The sequence below is a fragment of the Podarcis melisellensis genome (assembly GCF_964234715.1).
Source record: "Podarcis melisellensis genome assembly, chromosome: 7".
Classification (NCBI taxonomy): domain Eukaryota; kingdom Metazoa; phylum Chordata; class Lepidosauria; order Squamata; family Lacertidae; genus Podarcis; species Podarcis melisellensis.
Window position 1 is genome coordinate 34231422 of NC_138539.1, and position 17103 is coordinate 34248524.

A 17103-nucleotide genomic window follows, 5' to 3' on the forward strand; every position below is an offset into this window, starting at 1 on the left:
TCGAACTGAGCTACATATGTCACATTAAGCGCCTCAACAACTCTCTCCCTCAACCTACCCCTCGTCAACTCCCTGACGCCATAAACCACGAGAGCAAGTCGTGAAGCATTCTGGGAAATGTAGTCGCTTTCGCGCCCCTGTCCTATTTGATCGCGCTTGTCCCTCCGCGACAGAAAACACTACATTTCCCGGTCGTCTTTGTGCAAAAACATCCTTCTTCATGGCTCTCGGTTTTTCCTGTACCGCGTTGCATGTTGGTACCGGTAGTCTTTTAATCACCGGGATCCCTATTCTACAAGACCTGACTTCCTGGGCGGAGGATACTACATTTACCGTGTGCCTCAGCCCGCCGCGCTTGCGCCGTGTGCATGGAAGGAGGGGAGGGGAAAGGCCGTTACGTTGCGGGCAACGGCCAGGGCAGTGAAGCGGCAGTCAGTGTTGGTGCCGGAGGCTTCCGCGTTCACTGTTGGGGCTGGTGCGCCGCGTCAGGACGAAGGGCGGCTTCTGTCAAGCTCCGTCCGTTACGGTGGGGAGGGGAGAGCGGGGCATGAAGCTGTGAGGGGCCGCGAGCCGAAGGGAGCGGGGAAGGAGCGCGGCCGCAGGGAGGCGAGAGGAAGAGGAGGAGGAGGCGCGGAGCGATGTCTCAGCCGCCTCAGCAACATCCGCCTCAGCAGGAGCAGCAGCCGGTGGCCGCGCCGGTCTCGAAGAAGAGGGACCGGAGGATCTTCTCGGGGACTTGCCCGGATCCCAAGTGCCAGGCGCGGCTGTTCTTCCCGGCGCACGGGCCTCAGAGCAGCGGGAGCATCGAGTGCACGGACTGCGGGCAGCGCCATGAGCAGCGGCAACTGCTGGCGGTGGAGGAGGTGACGGACCCGGACTTGGTGCTGCACAACCTGCTGCGGAACGCGCTGCTGGGGGTGAGCGGGGCGGGGCCCCCCAGGAAGAACACCGAGTTGGTGAAAGTCATGGGCCTGTCCAACTATCATTGCAAGCTGCTGTCTCCCATCTTGGCCCGCTATGGCATGGACAAGCAGACGGGCAAGGCCAAGCTCCTGACCGAGATGAACCAGGGGGATATCTTTGACTGCGCTCTTCTGGGCGACCGTGCCTTCCTCATTGAGCCTGAGCATGTCGACACGGTAGGGTATGGCAAAGACCGCTCCGGCAGCCTTCTCTACTTGCACGACACCTTGGAGGATATCAAGAAGGCCAACAACAGCCAGGAGTGCCTCATCCCGGTCCACGTGGATGGGGATGGCCATTGCTTGGTGCACGCGATCTCCCGGGCGCTGGTGGGCAGGGAGCTGTTCTGGCACGCTTTGCGGGAGAATCTCAAGAAGCACTTTAGGGAGAATCTCAGCCGCTACAAAGCTCTCTTTCATGACTTCATTGATGCGGCAGAATGGGAAGACATCATAAACGAATGTGATCCTTTGTTTGTTCCCCCAGAGGGTGTACCAATGGGCCTTCGAAACATCCACATATTTGGATTGGCCAATGTGCTGCACCGGCCCATCATCCTCTTGGATTCCCTGAGCGGAATGCGTAGTTCAGGAGACTACTCTGCCACTTTTCTACCTGGATTGATACCAGAAGAAAAATGCATGGGGAAAGATGGCATGTTGAACAAACCTCTCTGTATTGCCTGGAGTAGTTCTGGCCGTAACCATTATATTCCTCTGGTTGGGATAAAAGGTGCTGCTTTGCCTCAATTGCCTATGAAATTACTTCCTAAAGCTTGGGGAGTACCTCAGGACCTTATTAAAAAATACATCAAATTGGAAGATGATGGTAGTTGTGTGATTGGGGGTGACAGAAGTTTGCAAGACAAATATTTGATGAGGTTGGTTGCTGCCATGGAAGAGGTTTTCATGGATAAGCATGGCATTCATCCCAGTTTAGTAGCTGATGTACATCAGTATTTCTATAGAAGGACTGGTGTAATAGGAGTTCAGCCTGAAGATGTCACAGCAGCTGCTAAAAAGGCAGTGGTGGACAACCGCCTTCACAAGTGTCTCATTTGTGGTGCCCTTTCAGAACTTCATGTTGCTCCTGAGTGGTTGGCTCCGGGAGGGAAACTGTATAATTTGGCAAAAAGTACCCATGGCCAGCTAAGGCCTGATAAAAATTATAGTTTTCCTCTTAACAATTTGGTATGTGCCTATAATCCAGTTAAGGATGTACTTGTACCTGATTATAACTTGAGTAATTTGACTGTCTGTAACTGGTGCCATGGAACATTGGTGCGTCGTGTCAGAAATGATGGTTCTGTTGTGTATTTGGATGGGGACAGAACTAATACCAGATCGACAGGTGGTAAATGTGGTTGTGGATTCAAGCATTATTGGGAAGATAAGGAGTATGACAATCTCCCTGAAGCTTTCCCAATTACTCTAGAGTGGGGTGGGAGAGTGGTGAGAGAGACGGTATACTGGTTTCAGTATGAAAGTGATCCTTCTCTAAACAGCAATGTGTATGATGTTGCAATGAAACTTGTTACCAAGCATTTTCCTGGAGAATTTGGCAGTGAGATTCTTGTCCAGAAAGTTGTCAATACCATTCTACATCAAACAGCCAAAAAGAACCCTGATGATTATACGCCTGTAAACATTGATGGGGCTCATGCCCGAAGAGTTGATGATGTGCAGCAAGGACAAGACTTGGAATCTCAACTTCCAACCAAAATAATTCTTACTGGTCAGAAAACAAAAACATTGCACAGGGAAGAGCTAAATATGAGTAAAACTGAAAGAACTATTCAGCAAAACATTGCAGAACAGGCACCTATAATGCAGAAACGCAAAACAGAAAAATTGAAACAAGCACAAAAAGTGCCACCTAGAACATCTTCCCCAGGTGCTGTTCCTGATGGGCCATCTTCTGCACCTGCTACACCTACAAAGACTCCTTATTCCCCAACATCTACAAAAGAGAAGAAAATACGCATAACAACAAATGATGGGCGGCAGGCCATGCTCACTTTGAAATCCACAACCACATTTCTAGAACTGCAAGAAAGCATCGCTAGAGAATTTAATATTCCTCCCCATTTGCAATGTATTCGAGTTGGCTTTCCTCCCAAAGAGCTTTTGCCACCCAAAGAAGGGCAGGAAAATGAACCTGTTCCTCTACTGCATGGTGACAGAGTAACTATAGAGATTCTCAAAGGCAAGGAGGAGAGCAGCCTGACCGCTTCAGTTCACTCGGCCCATGCTGTGAAACTTGATGATGTTGCTGTTACTAGTAAAATTGCTTCCAAGGAAATCCAAGAACAAATCGACAAGGAAATGTACTCTCTGTGTCTTCTAGCAACATTTATGGGTAAGGAAAACACTTTTTTTCACTTTTCAAAGAGTAGAGATATGTCTAACTCTGAATTTTATAAAGCTAGAAATCCATACATGATCTGACCAACTATTAGGTAAATACAAGTTGGTGTCATAATTCATAGAATCATAGCTAGAAAGGATCCCAAGGGTCATCTAGCCCAACCCCCTGCAATGCAGGAATCTTAACACACGGTCAGTCCTCTAATTTGAAACCATACCAAACACTGCTAAGCTTTGGAAATTGCTAGTAGTTTTATTGCTGCACAACTGTTCCTCCTTTTGAAAATAATGAAACTACTTTTTTTAAAAAAAAGCACCTGTAACTACTGTTTCAGCCAGGGGTGAGAACTTGTGGCCCTTTAGACTTGCCTCTGCCAACGTGGCCGGTGATGGGAATGATAGTTCAGCAACATTTAGAAAACAGCAGATTCCCCAACCTTTGATTTAGGGGTATTTGAAAGCCACTTTTCTCCTCTCCCAGCTTTATCTTATGTCTTCATTTGTGTAATGTTGTGCTCTGATAAATGGACTTTTCTCAGTATTCCTAATTTTTCCTCATGAAGAAATTTATTATTCTAGTAACTAGCTAGAGTTTTTTTGTGTCTGGATTCTCATTTGATTCCTCATTTGCTTACTTTGCTATAAATACTATACTTAAAGCATATATATGAAGCTGTGAAATATTTACTGCAACACCTCATCTTACTGTCTTAATTTAAAGCTTAACAGGGTTTTGGTGAAGTAAAACAAACTTAAAAGCCGAACTGCTTGTCCAGAGAGTATATATAATATATGTATTTCTGCTACTCAGCCAGATCTATGGAAGGTTATATTTTAAGAAACCTTTTAAACCAAATTAATTGGCAGTGTTGCAAATAAAATCAACGTATTGCAGTCTTTGCCATTCACTTGCAGGGTGCATGGCATCAAAAGTATTGCTTGGTTTCCAACCAGCTGAGGCGTTTTTTAAAAAAGCTCCCCCCCCCCCAATATAAAACCCTTGTGATAATTGCAGAATGGCGTAACATTTGCACAATGTCATGAATGTTTTTGGCACTTGCAGTCGCATTATCTGTGCTGCTTTGAAAATTAGGCTTGTGTGTTAAGGCACTAAAAATAAAATGATGGAAATGACTGTTCAAAAGAAAATGGAAGTTTCTGTGTGTAATTTTATGAACTGAAAGCTTAATAGTGAATTATTGGAAATGAAACTGAGTAGATACTATGAAACAAAAGTGAAACTGGCAACTTTACTTTTTTTAACTGAGAACAAACCTTATGAAGTGTTGTGGTCATATGACTTTTGTTATTCAGAGAAAAATATCTCTTCTGCTGTAACCATTTCTTAGCAACCACGTCTTTCCTAGTAGGGTAGTTCTTGTTCTCATCTGAGTATGAAGTATAAAGGTAGTATCCAAAAGAGATTGTGGCTGCATGCATGTCAGGAAACCTTTTAAGAAAAGAATACAGTGGTACCTCGGTTTAAGAACAGTCCTGTTTACGAATGACTCGGTTTACGAACTCCGAAAACTGGAAGTAGTGTCCTGGTTTGTGAACTTTACCTCAGTCTAAGAACGGAATCCAAACAGTGGAAGGACACAGGCAGCGGAAGGCCTCATTAGGGAAAGCACGCCTCCGCTTAAGAACGGTTTGAGTTTAAGAACGGACTTCCGGAACTGTTTAAGTTCATAAACCGAGGTACCACTGTATTTAGGACCGGTGGGGGGGGAGTCTGAAACAAAACTGTGGGTTACTTCATGTTCATACAAGGGGGCTGGTTGAGAGGAAACATTGCATGGCAGAAAGGAGATGGGAGGATAGGTGTTTTAGGATTAAACAAGACAAGCACACATACTGCGTAAAGAGTAGTCAGGGTGAAGCTTGAACCTTTGTAGCAATTGCCTATGATTTCTATGGGAGAACTCTCTCATACTTGGAGGACTGTAACCTTCTTCAAACAAGCATGAATTGTTGTTATGAAAAAATGCTCGCTTGACCCTTGGGACTGCATTCTTCAACTCCCCTCCCTCTGCATGCAAAGAGGAGATTAAAAGTTTTCCCTTTTGAATTAGCAACAGTTCCTCATAGTGTCCAAACAGAACAAGTCATGGTTCTCTGTCTGTGATTGGCTAAAACAAATAGGATATCAAACCACTTCTTAAAATCCTGGTTTATTAACTGCCACAGTTAGAACAAGCCCCGGTTCCGAGAGTTAAGTAAATGTAGCTTGAGTTTTCCATTAAGATATATTGGCAGAGTACTATTCTCTTTCATTGATGCTTAAAATCAAGGTTGTCTTGTATTCCTCCAAGTACCCAGGTACTCCTATACATTCAGTAAAATGTGTGTAGCTAAATGCTGTGTTGCTAATACTTTGTCATGTGTGAAATGGCCCTTAGGTTCCTAGGGAAACTAAAAGAGTGACTCCCAGTGAGATGTGAAGGGAGACGGGAACCAGGGGAAGAGTCTATCCCCCCCCCCCTTCTTTCTCTGAACCTTCATATCTCTAGCATGCTTTTCATTTGCCTTCATTGTAATATTGCAAGTGGGACCTGAAAACTTTTATAAAAATTTGTGTGTCTTCACATGTTACAGTATAGCTGAAGTAACACTATCCTGACTCCTCTAGAAGATGGTAGAACTCAACCGCAGTCTTGATATCTTGGTTATGCTAGAATGTGATAGAAAGTTGGAGGACTTTAGTGACATGCTGGGAACAGGCATTTGTATTTATATATAAATGAAGTTAATATTTTTCCACCAATTATAATTATGCTAGTTAACTAACCCTTTTTTTCCTGTTCCACAGGAGAAGATGTCTGGTCTTATGCAAAAGGACTTCCTCACTTGTTCCATCAGGGTGGTGTGTTCTACAATATAATGAAGAAAACAATGGGTATAATTTCTAACTATGTGCTTGTGTATATCATGGTTTTTAAGAGAAAATTATTGTGAGGCTTTGATTTCGTGTACATATGTATACATATAGTGGGGAGGGTGTTGCAACCATGCCATGTGTACCCCAAATGAGAAGGCAAATCAGGGTGATTCAGGCAGACTCTGTTGTTCTCTAGTTTGATTTTGCCATTAACAAGTTGTGTCAAGGCAGATCAGGGAGTTCTCATACTGCAAGTAGCTCTGTTACTTTCGTTTTTCCAGAACGTTCAATACCATGCACAACATCTCCTTGCTTGTTTTCTTTTCTCAAAATCGAAACTAAACTGACTGAGGAAACACCCAGAGCTCAAGAGGGGAGATGATGGAGAGGTGGGAGGATCTTCTGTTTTGACGGACAAGTCTAGCTTTTAATCACAATTTCACTCCCTCAAAAGGAGAGAACATACATACAATTTGTATGCAATTCTGCTAGAAAATAAAACACTTCCGCTTAAAAAACCTCAACAACTTAAATGTTTCCTGGCACAAAGTCCACTGGTTGGATCTGCCTGAACTTTGGCAAGCTTAAACCACTCTGGATGAACTCCTTTGCCTGCAAATTATACCCACTTATGTGAAAAGGGGGGAAAATACAGCTATTTTTTAGATTCCCCTTTATAGTTATGGGAATAAAACAGTTTCAGGTTTAACGGATCAGATTCGGCCTGAATAGCAAATCAAATCAGAATGACACAGAGCAGCTCAAACAGAGCAGGATGCTTTAGAATGCTACAGATACAAAGCCATTGATGTGGTTGCGGCACACACTTGCTATCGTAGAGAGAAATGTATATTGCTTCAGGCTTTAAAGGAAATTGACAGAGTGGGTAAAGGTCTGTAAGGACTTCTAAATTAGTGGTACTGTTGTCACAATTGTTTTTCTTGTCTTCTTGAACTAAATTGTGTGCACGCTCATTTTCTTGATTGAGGAACAAAATCCGTGTTATAAGCCAAAGTCAAGAATTGAAAAGGAGAATGTGATACAATTAATCCTGAAACATAGAGCTTCAATCTAACTAGCTGCATTTGCTGGTCTCATTGTTCAGCAGGTCATTCCACTCCACCCTTTTACTTCTGTAGTTCAGAGAACTTTCCAGAATGACATACAGTGGCTCAGTTTGCACATCGCATTAAGTTAAACCATCGTTTATTTTAAACTATAATGTGAATGAGCAGAATTCCCAGGGCACTTCTCACCTGCTGCTGCTGTGCCACTGACAAAACAATCCAGATCCTGTCTTGTCATGTCTTCTGAACATGGGCTCATGGTTTGTTTCCCCCAAACAAAACACAAGTGGTAACCCAAGGTTTATTTTTGGGTTACTACCTGTGTTTTGTTTGAAAAGAAGCAACCTCAGACTTGAGTTCAGAGGATACAAAAAGGCAGGATCTCGATTGTTTTGTCTGCAGCACAGCTATGGAGAAAGACTGCTGCAGGAATTTTTTTATCACTATGCACCGGTGCAATGCTTGTTCACATTACAGTTTAAAGTCTTTGTTTATATTATGCTTTTCCTTTCATCAAGTCAGAGTTGTGACAAAGCCTCAGAATTCATTCTCTGTGTGTATCCACCCCTTTCCATTGCCTTTTATTTTATTTTTTATTCCCCCCCAAGCCCATAATGCTGAACACGCATAAATTGCAGGCTTACTGTACAATGTAATATGTTAATCAGAGTGCATGCCTATTACACATATGCAGACACACTTGTGAGGCTGTAATTACCACATGAGTTCAGCGTTTTCTCTGCCCTCAAATTGATCATTTTGTTTTTCTATACAAGTTTAGATGGAACACTGAATCCTTTCAGTGTTCCATCTTTTCTGCCAAGCTTGACATTGCATACCTTGAATGAGAACAGGATTGCTTTATTGTTGAAAAAACATTAGATAATTATCTTTGTTCTGACAACTTGTCCCAGCACTATGACATCTAAAAGTTCATTAAAAGATGCTAATAATAATCAGTGCCCACTGATTTCTGTTTCGTTTCAGTATTGGCAATTGTACACCTCTAAGCCACTCTGCTTCTTTCTGGTTGTCTACTTTCCTGTGTGCTTTATATCAGGGGTGGACAAATGGAACCTGCCCACCCTCCATATGTCATTTTGATAGGTGGGTGGACGTCCAACCTGTCAATCACCTGATGCCATAGGATCTCAGTTGATTCAAACTTCCAGCTTCAAGCAGAAGCTTATCTCCAGTCTTTGTGCTGTGGTCCAATAGTGTTAAGATCAGAGATAATTTAATTTATTATATTTCTGTGCTGCTTTTCACTCACACAAGTCACAAAGTGGCTTACATACAATAAATAGCAATAACATGCTAGAACATCATAATTAAAACATAAATCATATAAAATAATTAACAAATCATCAGTAAAAGCAACCATCTTCTATAAAATGCTATTAACAAAACAACTTTAAAAATAGACTAACTAGCACAACCACAAGATAAGAAAAATGTTTCTGCACTTTGACAATTTACTATAAAAAGCAGGCACAGGTTTATCTCCAATCTTAGTACTAAGCATCACAGTGTTAGGATATAGGCTTGGAGATAACAAATCTTGCTATTTGATGTGATATACCAATGAACTGACAGGTGGGTGTGGTTTGCCTAAAACGGCCTTGTAGGCCACATTCAAGGGCCTGGCAAGCCTAGTTAAGCCCATGGGCCAGCGGTTCTTCACTGCTGTTAACAGTGTTTCTACCAAATTCTGCCTCCTGCCAACCTAGCAGTTTGAAAGCACGTCAAAGTGCAAGTAGATAAATAGGTACTGCTCCGGTGGGAAGGTAAACGGCGTTTCCTTGCACTGCTCTGGTTCGCCAGAAGCAGCTTAGTCATGCTGGCCACATAACCTGGAAGCTGTACGCTGGCTCCCTTGGCCAGTAAAGCGAGATGAGTGCCGCAACCCCAGAGTCGTCCACGACTGGACCTAACAGTCAGGGGTCCCTTTACCTTACCAAATTCTGCCGCTTTGGTTACCTGATGACTTGCAGAAGATATTTTGCAATATTAAAATGGAAATAATGGAATGTAATATACATGGCAATCTTATTACATTTCGGTGGATGTATCTAAAGATTGCTTTCTCCTGTATAGTCATTCTTTAAACTTCAGACTCTTATTTTTCTTACAAATGTGCTCTAAATCAGAAGAGCAGGTAACAAGGATTGTATCTAGTGTAGTGACAAATGTATAATTGACCTATGCAGACTTTCTGATTCCATTTGAATAGTTCCAATTCAAGTTTTTACAACCTTTTGTTGAAGATAATGAGAGAGTACTAAAGAGGGATAAAAGTAGTGTTTACTGCTTAAGTCTTTTGTTAAGGCATTTACTGCCCAAACAAGCCTGTCTTTTAATGTCCCCTTTCACTTTTAGAAATCTGTTCTATAGCTCCATTCCAGAGGGCATTTGCTTTTCCAGAACTTGATTTTGGATGTAGCAGCTGTGTGTTTAACTTAAGAAATATATATTTTATCTACCAGTTGTGATGTTTATATGTAATATCCAGGAGCAGTAGCAGTATGCCAATCTGCCATTGGGTAGAGTCTGTTACATTCATGTTCTGCTTCTGGATTTCCTAAAGACATCTGGTTGGCCATTGTGGAAAAAATGATGCAGGATTAGATGGTCCTTTGGGGTCTGACCCAACAAGTCTGTTCTTACGTTTTTGTTTTTTCCTTAGTTTTTGGTTTTTTTTAGTGCTATATGGGTTGTGTCCGAATCAGAATGTGACTCAATGAAATTAATTGACATGACTGACTAACTAGGTCCAGTAATTTCAGTGGGGCTACTCTGAGTTGAACATAGTTGGACACAACCTTTTGTGCTTATAATGTGACCCTGGTATGCTTTGTTATCTGCTTCACAGCCATCATTAAGAAGCAATATATAAACTTTAAAATATCTCTTTCTCCTTTCTATAGGTCTGGCTGATGGTAGGCATTGTACTTTTCCACACTTGCCTGGTAAGACCTTTGTGTACAATGCAGCAGAAGATAGAGTGGAACTTTGTGTGGATGTTGCTGGGCATTTTCCTGTGGGCGCCGATGTTGAAGACTTGGTTAAGGAGGCCCTAAGCCAAGTGCGAGCAGAAGCTTCTTCAAGAAGCCGGGAAGCAAGTCCTTCACATGGACTCCTAAAGTTAGGTAGCGGTGGCGTAGTTAAAAAGAAGTCAGAGCAACTTCACAATATAACAGCGTTTCAAGGGAAAGGCCATTCATTAGGAAGTGCAGCTGGTAGCCAATCACTTCACCAAAGAGCTAGGGAAGCTCCACTGTTAAGAAAGCAAAGCACAAGCACAGACTTCAGTCCAAGTTCTGCTAAATCTGAGTCTTCAGTGTACACAGGTGATTCTGGAAACAGTGAGCTAATACGGATAGCTCCTGGAGTAGGAACCATGAGAGACAGCAGGCAGCTTGATCCTAATTTGATTGAGGCACAACGGAAAAAATTGCAGGAAATGGTTTCTTCGATTCAGGCTTCAATGGACAGACACATGCGGGATCAGAATACAGAGCAGTCGGCGACACAAGACTTCTCTCAAAGGAAACTGGAAGCCGCAAGTTCATCTATTAAAACAAGGAGCCCTCAGACTGGTTTGTCTGAATCCTTTTCTTTATCAAGTGGCAGCGGACATCTGAATGCAGAAACAACTGACAGTAACATGTCAAATGCAGTGGGAACAACATTGTCCACAAGATCAAAAGCACAGAAGGGAAATTCTGTGGAAGAGCCTGAAGAGATGGATAGTCAAGATGCAGAAATCACTAATACATCTGAGCCAATGGATCATTCATGAATAGTTAACAACTGATAAAATACAAGAGATTACTGTGCAAATGTAATGTTTGTTGGCTGGGCCACATAAGATTAGTAATTGAATCTTGTATGTTTCAAAGATTATATCTTACTCATTGCATGATAGCAAGTGTGTGATAGACAATAGCTTTTAATATGCCATTTTGCTGCCCAGGTTAGCTCTCAGTTACCTGTAAATTAGTTATTAGAATATGCACTGGGATGAATATCTGCTGTAGATGTGGGTTCTTTTTTTGTAATTTTATTTCTGTTAAAGTCTTAATCCTCCAGCCCATGTGAAATCATTATGTTTCAAAGATTAATGTGTGAAAAGAAAATCTGACAAATGTAGTGTGTTGGTTCCAGCATAAAGAGGCATCCCCTTAGATCTGAACACTTTGCATCCATTTAGATTTTCAGGTTTCTCAAAAACCCACGTATATTTATTGAGATCTCTTTAAAAGTTGTACATTTAAAGAATGATAGGGCAAAGTGCTATATAGTATAAGATGAATCTAAAGCAAAGGTGATGCAGCAATGCATGGCAGACTGAGCCAGCACAGCTTTTTCATTGTCCTGCTGGCTAGTGATTGCATGTTTAATTTTGAGCTGGTAAAGTACTATCGTGTGCTTTACATTGCAAAGGCAGAAGTATGCAAGTATTTTAAGAAACTGCAGCAGGCTAATAAGGAATTGCTTTTTGTGCAGGAAGATTTTGAAAAATAACAGTTGGTTATCAGTGCTGGCTATTAACACTTTCTAAGCATGTTGGATTAATGGAATTTAACAGAAGTTTCATCAGATTTTCAGCGATATAGTAACAGTTTCTTTTTGACTCCCTGAAATGGGAAATCCTTAGTTTTTCACTTTTATGCAAGTCTTCATGCATCACGTTGATTAAACTGTCATCCACTTAAACAGCATATTCATCAGATCTACAGTGCTATTTTTTACTAAGCAGGCCATAGTATTTGCTCCGTAAAGATAGAATATTTATCTTGATACTGATGTTGCACTTTTGCCTCTTTGCTTATTTCTATTTTATGTGCATTATTACTGCTTCATCTAATGAAAATAAACTTGAAACAGTAAATGACTTATAATACAGAAGAGATACTGAAAAGAAATCTGAAGTGCTTAGCTATTGAAGCCAGTGTTTACTCAACATGCAAGTTTTACCTGGTCCACAAATACTAAGTTTGTATTAATGTTTATATTCTGAAAATATGCTCACACTTTCTGCAGTTATAATCACACAGGAAACCTCTAAGCAATGCTATGATAAAATGTCCCAAGTAAGGGAAGGTTTATTTTTTATATGGGAAATTAACCGAAGGTAAAACTGCCTTGGTTCATTCAACTATATTAATCCATTCAAACACCCTTTTTGCTTTTCTCATTCAGGGACTAAATCTTTTGTTATTTCATGCACTGCTTATATATAAAACATACAAATACAACTTTCATAAATAAATGATTTCAAATATATAGCTTTGCTGCTTAATTTGGTCAAGAAATGAAATATGTGATGTAAATAGGGAATTCTAAAATTGATCATGCCACACAGAACAGGATGCTTGAGGCGGAATATAAAAAAACCACTGTAACTTCTAACAAACGCACAACCAGACTTGTGGCCCAAAGTGTTTTCCATTCGCAAGGGATTGTGCAGGGGTGGGTGATATTGGACTTTCTGGCACAGCAATATCCCATGCCCCAGTTTAAAAGGTAGCATTTAATATATTATGAGATGGCTTGTGAGACAAACCAGAATGTAACTACTATTTCTCTGACCATATGGATATCTGCACTGGATATCTAAATCCTGAAAATTCAGTTAACATCTCTAGCTTCTATCACATAAGCTTGGGAATTCCAGTATTTTTGGAAATATTTTTGTGGGGGATTTATAGCACAGAGCTACAGTTCCCAGGATTCTTTGGATGAGAATCATGACCACTGTTAGCTTAAAATTGGCTTGGATTATAGGGTTGATAAACAGCCTGGTGGTTTGATATTTTTCTTCTTGGCTTGGAAATACTTTGGTGGTTTTTCATTGTGTGCAAAGGAGGATAATTGTCAACATCCTTTACGCAAAATGCATGTATAAATGAGCAAGAGCTGTAAAGTTGGGAAGGCATGGGTGATTTTATAATTTAATGTGGTGTGAACTAAGAGTTAAGTACATCTTTTCTGTTCCTTGTAGAAATCCTTTCTCTTGAGGAATTGTGTTATGACTCTTAATTTTCCCTTCTCAGAAAATAAAAATACAAAGTTATTCACTTTGTATTCTTGCCCTTGTGTGATGTGTTGAAAAGATGTTTGCAATGCTCTGTTTGTAAAATGAAAATAGTAAAGGATTAGGACAGGGCTGAGAAACCTGTGACCTTCTAGATGCCATCCAACTTATTCCACCCCAGCCAGCATGGCCAATATTCATGGAAGGCCACAGGTTTTCTCATCCTGGCTTAGGAGCGTTATGGAAAAAATACTGCTGTAGCTGTAAGTATGTTGGGGAAACGATAACATTTAATTTTTTTAATTGTAAGTGTGCAATGTAGGCTTATCTCCATCAAAGTTAATGGGATTAATGTGCACAAATAAATGGTGGTCTCATTCACTTTGATGACACATAGTTGCCACTAACGCGATATAGTTCACTTAGTAAGCTTAAGCACATGCAACTAGTTACAAGATTGCAGCTTCAGCGAGTGATTGAGAGTCCTCTATAAAATGAATTTATGGAAAATCTTAGATGTGGCAAGGGGATGCCTGAAGTGCATTTCCTTTAGACATTTCCAAATTCTGTCTCTTATTATTCACGAACCGTCAGGCTTTCTGATGTGTGTGGGTCTAAAATTCGACAGTTGAAAGGCCCTGGTTTTCTTTCAAACACTGTTAAGTCGGTCAAAAAAGCTTGTTCTTGAATAACAAGTTTAATGTATATATAAAAATATGAATGGGAAGTGGGAATACAGTAGTAGCACAGCAGCACCAATACACTGGTTTACTCAGGAGGGAGTAAATTCTGTACAATCAGAGAAGAAAAATGAAGAAGTAAGTGCATTCTAGAAATTTCTGGAATTGCTGCATACTGATTTGCTTTCCATTAGTAGTACTTTAGTGGGTGTACAAGGTGCACTTACTACATTACTGTTCTATATTTCTCTGGAGAGTCAACCCTTTGATGTTTCAGCTTTAAAAAATTACCGTAATTATTTCACAACTGAAAAAATGGCTTGCTCACTTAATTTCACTTTTGAATGTTTGTTGTAGTATACTTCTACCCAGCTAAAAATAAAGTAGCAAGGTGTAACAAAGTTTCTGATTTTTAAAAATAATATTTGATCTTTCCCCTTCTTTGCCTGTATAATGTGTTCCTCTCATTTAGCCTTAAATCTACATTTTCAGTTGAAATTGACTTGTTATAGGGGCAGTATTTAGTTGCTGTGTTTATGGTCCAGACATGACGTCTATTCTCTGCTTTAGTAAAGATCACAGAAGACCATTGCTGCAGCTGTATACTAAATGCTATAGAAAGGATGTATTTTCTGAAACCAAAATGGCTTTTTTTCTGAAGGGACGAATTTGAGTATATCTGCATAATGGAGGGCTTTGATGATTGCTCTTCCCTGTGCTCATGCAACCCACCTAGATTTCTTGTAAGCCCAATGTGTGTGAATTATCCTCAATTTCCACCAATTCTAGTGGAACTCAATTATGTGTATGCTTAGAATTCAGATCTAAGCTACTTTTTCTTTGGGTCAGTTTGACATGCTGGATGCTAATCAGACTGTCACAACCTCAGTTTGGGGACTGACATTCCAGCAAAAAGCTTTGTTCAATATATACTTGTGAATATCCCATAGTATTTTAAAGTGTTGCATTTAAAATACTTTAAGGCAGCATTCCAACTTTGCCCCTATGATTGTAGTAAAGTTTAAAGACTGAACAGTGATTCATATTTTTAGATTTTATTTTAATGAAGGTTATTGCCAGGAAGAGAAATAGTGCACTTTTGGAAGTAATTGAGTAAAAAAAAAATGTATAAATAAGCATTAGTACTGTATATATTTAGGAAACCTTTGAAAACAGCAAGTGCTTTACAAATTGAATACAATTAGAATAGCAATGATACCATGTTCACAATGCTGGCTGTTCAGCACACTCAGATTTTATTTGTGATTGCTGTACTAATTTGTTTTTTTTTAATCTGTATTGTATCAATAGTGTATTATAACAGTGTACTATATTACACTTCATTGTACAGTATTTGGGATTTTCTTTGATTGCTATATTAAAAACATAAGCTAAACAACTTTTTCCTAATTTCTATACCAACATTATTGTTATTAGTACTGTGGGCAAAGGCCAGCTTTTTCTGTCTTTTGTCAGAGCTAGCTGCTATGGCTGGGTGGAAGTGAGCCACATGCGAGCAGCAACCCAGGTTTTCACCTGAACAGATCTGCAAGCTGTTCTTCCATAATTGTGTCCATGAATTAATTTTTTTTTAATTGTATTTCACTTGTCGCCATCTGGGTCCCAAAGCAGCTTAACAAAATGAAAGCATACAAAACATTAAAAACCTACATTACACATCTGATATTAAAACTGCAAAAAAACAGCATTAATGGTGCAAAGGCCTGGACTAAAATATTTTAACCAGGCATCCAGGACATGTTGGGGATAGTGCCCGCCTAATTTATAGTGGGAGTAAAGTCCGTAGAGTTGGATGCGCTTCATCCCCTCCCATACCTTGAGTGTTTGCGACTTCTGGAATTTTATTTTTATTTTTTATTGACCACATGAGAGGTCAAATGTTGATGTAGCCAGTATGTTTTAATGATTATATTCCAGGATTGCAAGCAGAAGGGCAAATGTAAATAAGGCTGATGGGAACTATTTTTCAGAATACTGGATTGAGGCGGGAAAGAGCCTGTGGAGTTTCTGCTTCTAAATATTTATTGGGTTTGTACTCTCTTACTCCCAGAAATTTGCATGGGGAACTTACAGACTGTATCCATTAATACCTGGCTAGTCTTAAATTTGCTTCGCTTCAGATTACAGGATGTGGGCAAAGGGTCACGGTGGAATGGCTAGTTCATGAGCTAAAGCTGAATGAGGAACCTGTGGCCCTTCAGGAGTTGCTGGACTGGTTCCCATCATTCCTAACCATTGGCCATGCTGGCTACGGTTGATGCCCCTGGAGACCAACACTGGAAGGGTCACTGACAGTAGCAGATGGCATGGTGGTGTGCCACTGTTCACCTGTTTCTCTGGGTGCATGTGGTGCAGCTGATAGTGCGAGATAAAGGGGCAAGGAATCAGTGAGATCAGTGTAGTGCAAGTGCACCAGTGGAGCTCTCCAACAGGTATGTTTCCCCTGTATGGACATTGCCATCTCCTGGCCTCTCTACTTCACAGCAAGCAACAGTAAGTAAGCACTGTAGATCAGGTGAGCAGCAGCACCCCATCACAAGGCCTCTCCATCTCACAGTTTTCCCACCCTGAGTTAAAAGGGGTGTGCAGAACAGCCTAGGTGCCTATGCGAAAAGCAGATTAATGAAAAGGGTGTATAGTGTTGTTTTCTTTCTTTGAAGGACAAGTGTTTTACAAGTATCTATATCAACACTGGAGTCTTCCTGTGCATGTAGCTGAAACAAAACCGCACCACTCACTACGTGAGATGAACCAGTAGACGTCATGTGGTGCTGCATTTGGGTGATGTGTTCCAAGTGAATGTGGATGACTGCACTTAGAATTGTGCTTCAGTCTCCTTGAAGATACAGTGGTACCTCGGGTTAAGTACTTAATTCGTTCTGGAGGTCCGTTCCTAACCTGAAACTGTTCTTAACCTGAAGCACCACTTTAGCTAATGGGGCCTCCTGCTGCGCCGCCGGAGCACGATTTCTGTTCTCATCCTGAAGCAAAGTTCTTAACCCAAGGTACTATTTCTGGGTTAGTGGAGTCTGTAACCTGAAGTGTATGTAACCTGAGGTACCACTGTAACAGAATTCTGCCCAATGCT

The 17103-nt window shown here is 40.8% G+C and overlaps 1 protein-coding gene across 1 annotated transcript; it reads left to right on the plus strand.

Moving 5' to 3' along the window:
* The first annotated feature begins 444 nt into the window (after positions 1-444).
* VCPIP1 (valosin containing protein interacting protein 1) lies at positions 445-12561 on the plus strand. Its single transcript, XM_081918392.1, has 3 exons — positions 445-3321; positions 6139-6225; positions 10202-12561. The coding sequence occupies exons 1-3, from the start codon at positions 639-641 to the stop codon at positions 11074-11076; spliced, it is 3645 nt and encodes a 1214-aa protein (XP_081774518.1). The 5' UTR covers positions 445-638; the 3' UTR covers positions 11077-12561.
* Positions 12562-17103: the final 4542 nt, after the last annotated feature.

Coding starts and splice junctions, on each gene's coding strand:
- VCPIP1 (XM_081918392.1), top strand. CDS start 639: ATGTCTCAGCCGCCTCAGCAACATCCGCCTCAGCAGGAGCAGCAGCCG. Junction 3,322..6,138: donor TCTTCTAGCAACATTTATGG/GTAAGGAAAACA, acceptor CCTGTTCCACAG/GAGAAGATGTCTGGTCTTAT. Junction 6,226..10,201: donor TATAATGAAGAAAACAATGG/GTATAATTTCTA, acceptor TCCTTTCTATAG/GTCTGGCTGATGGTAGGCAT.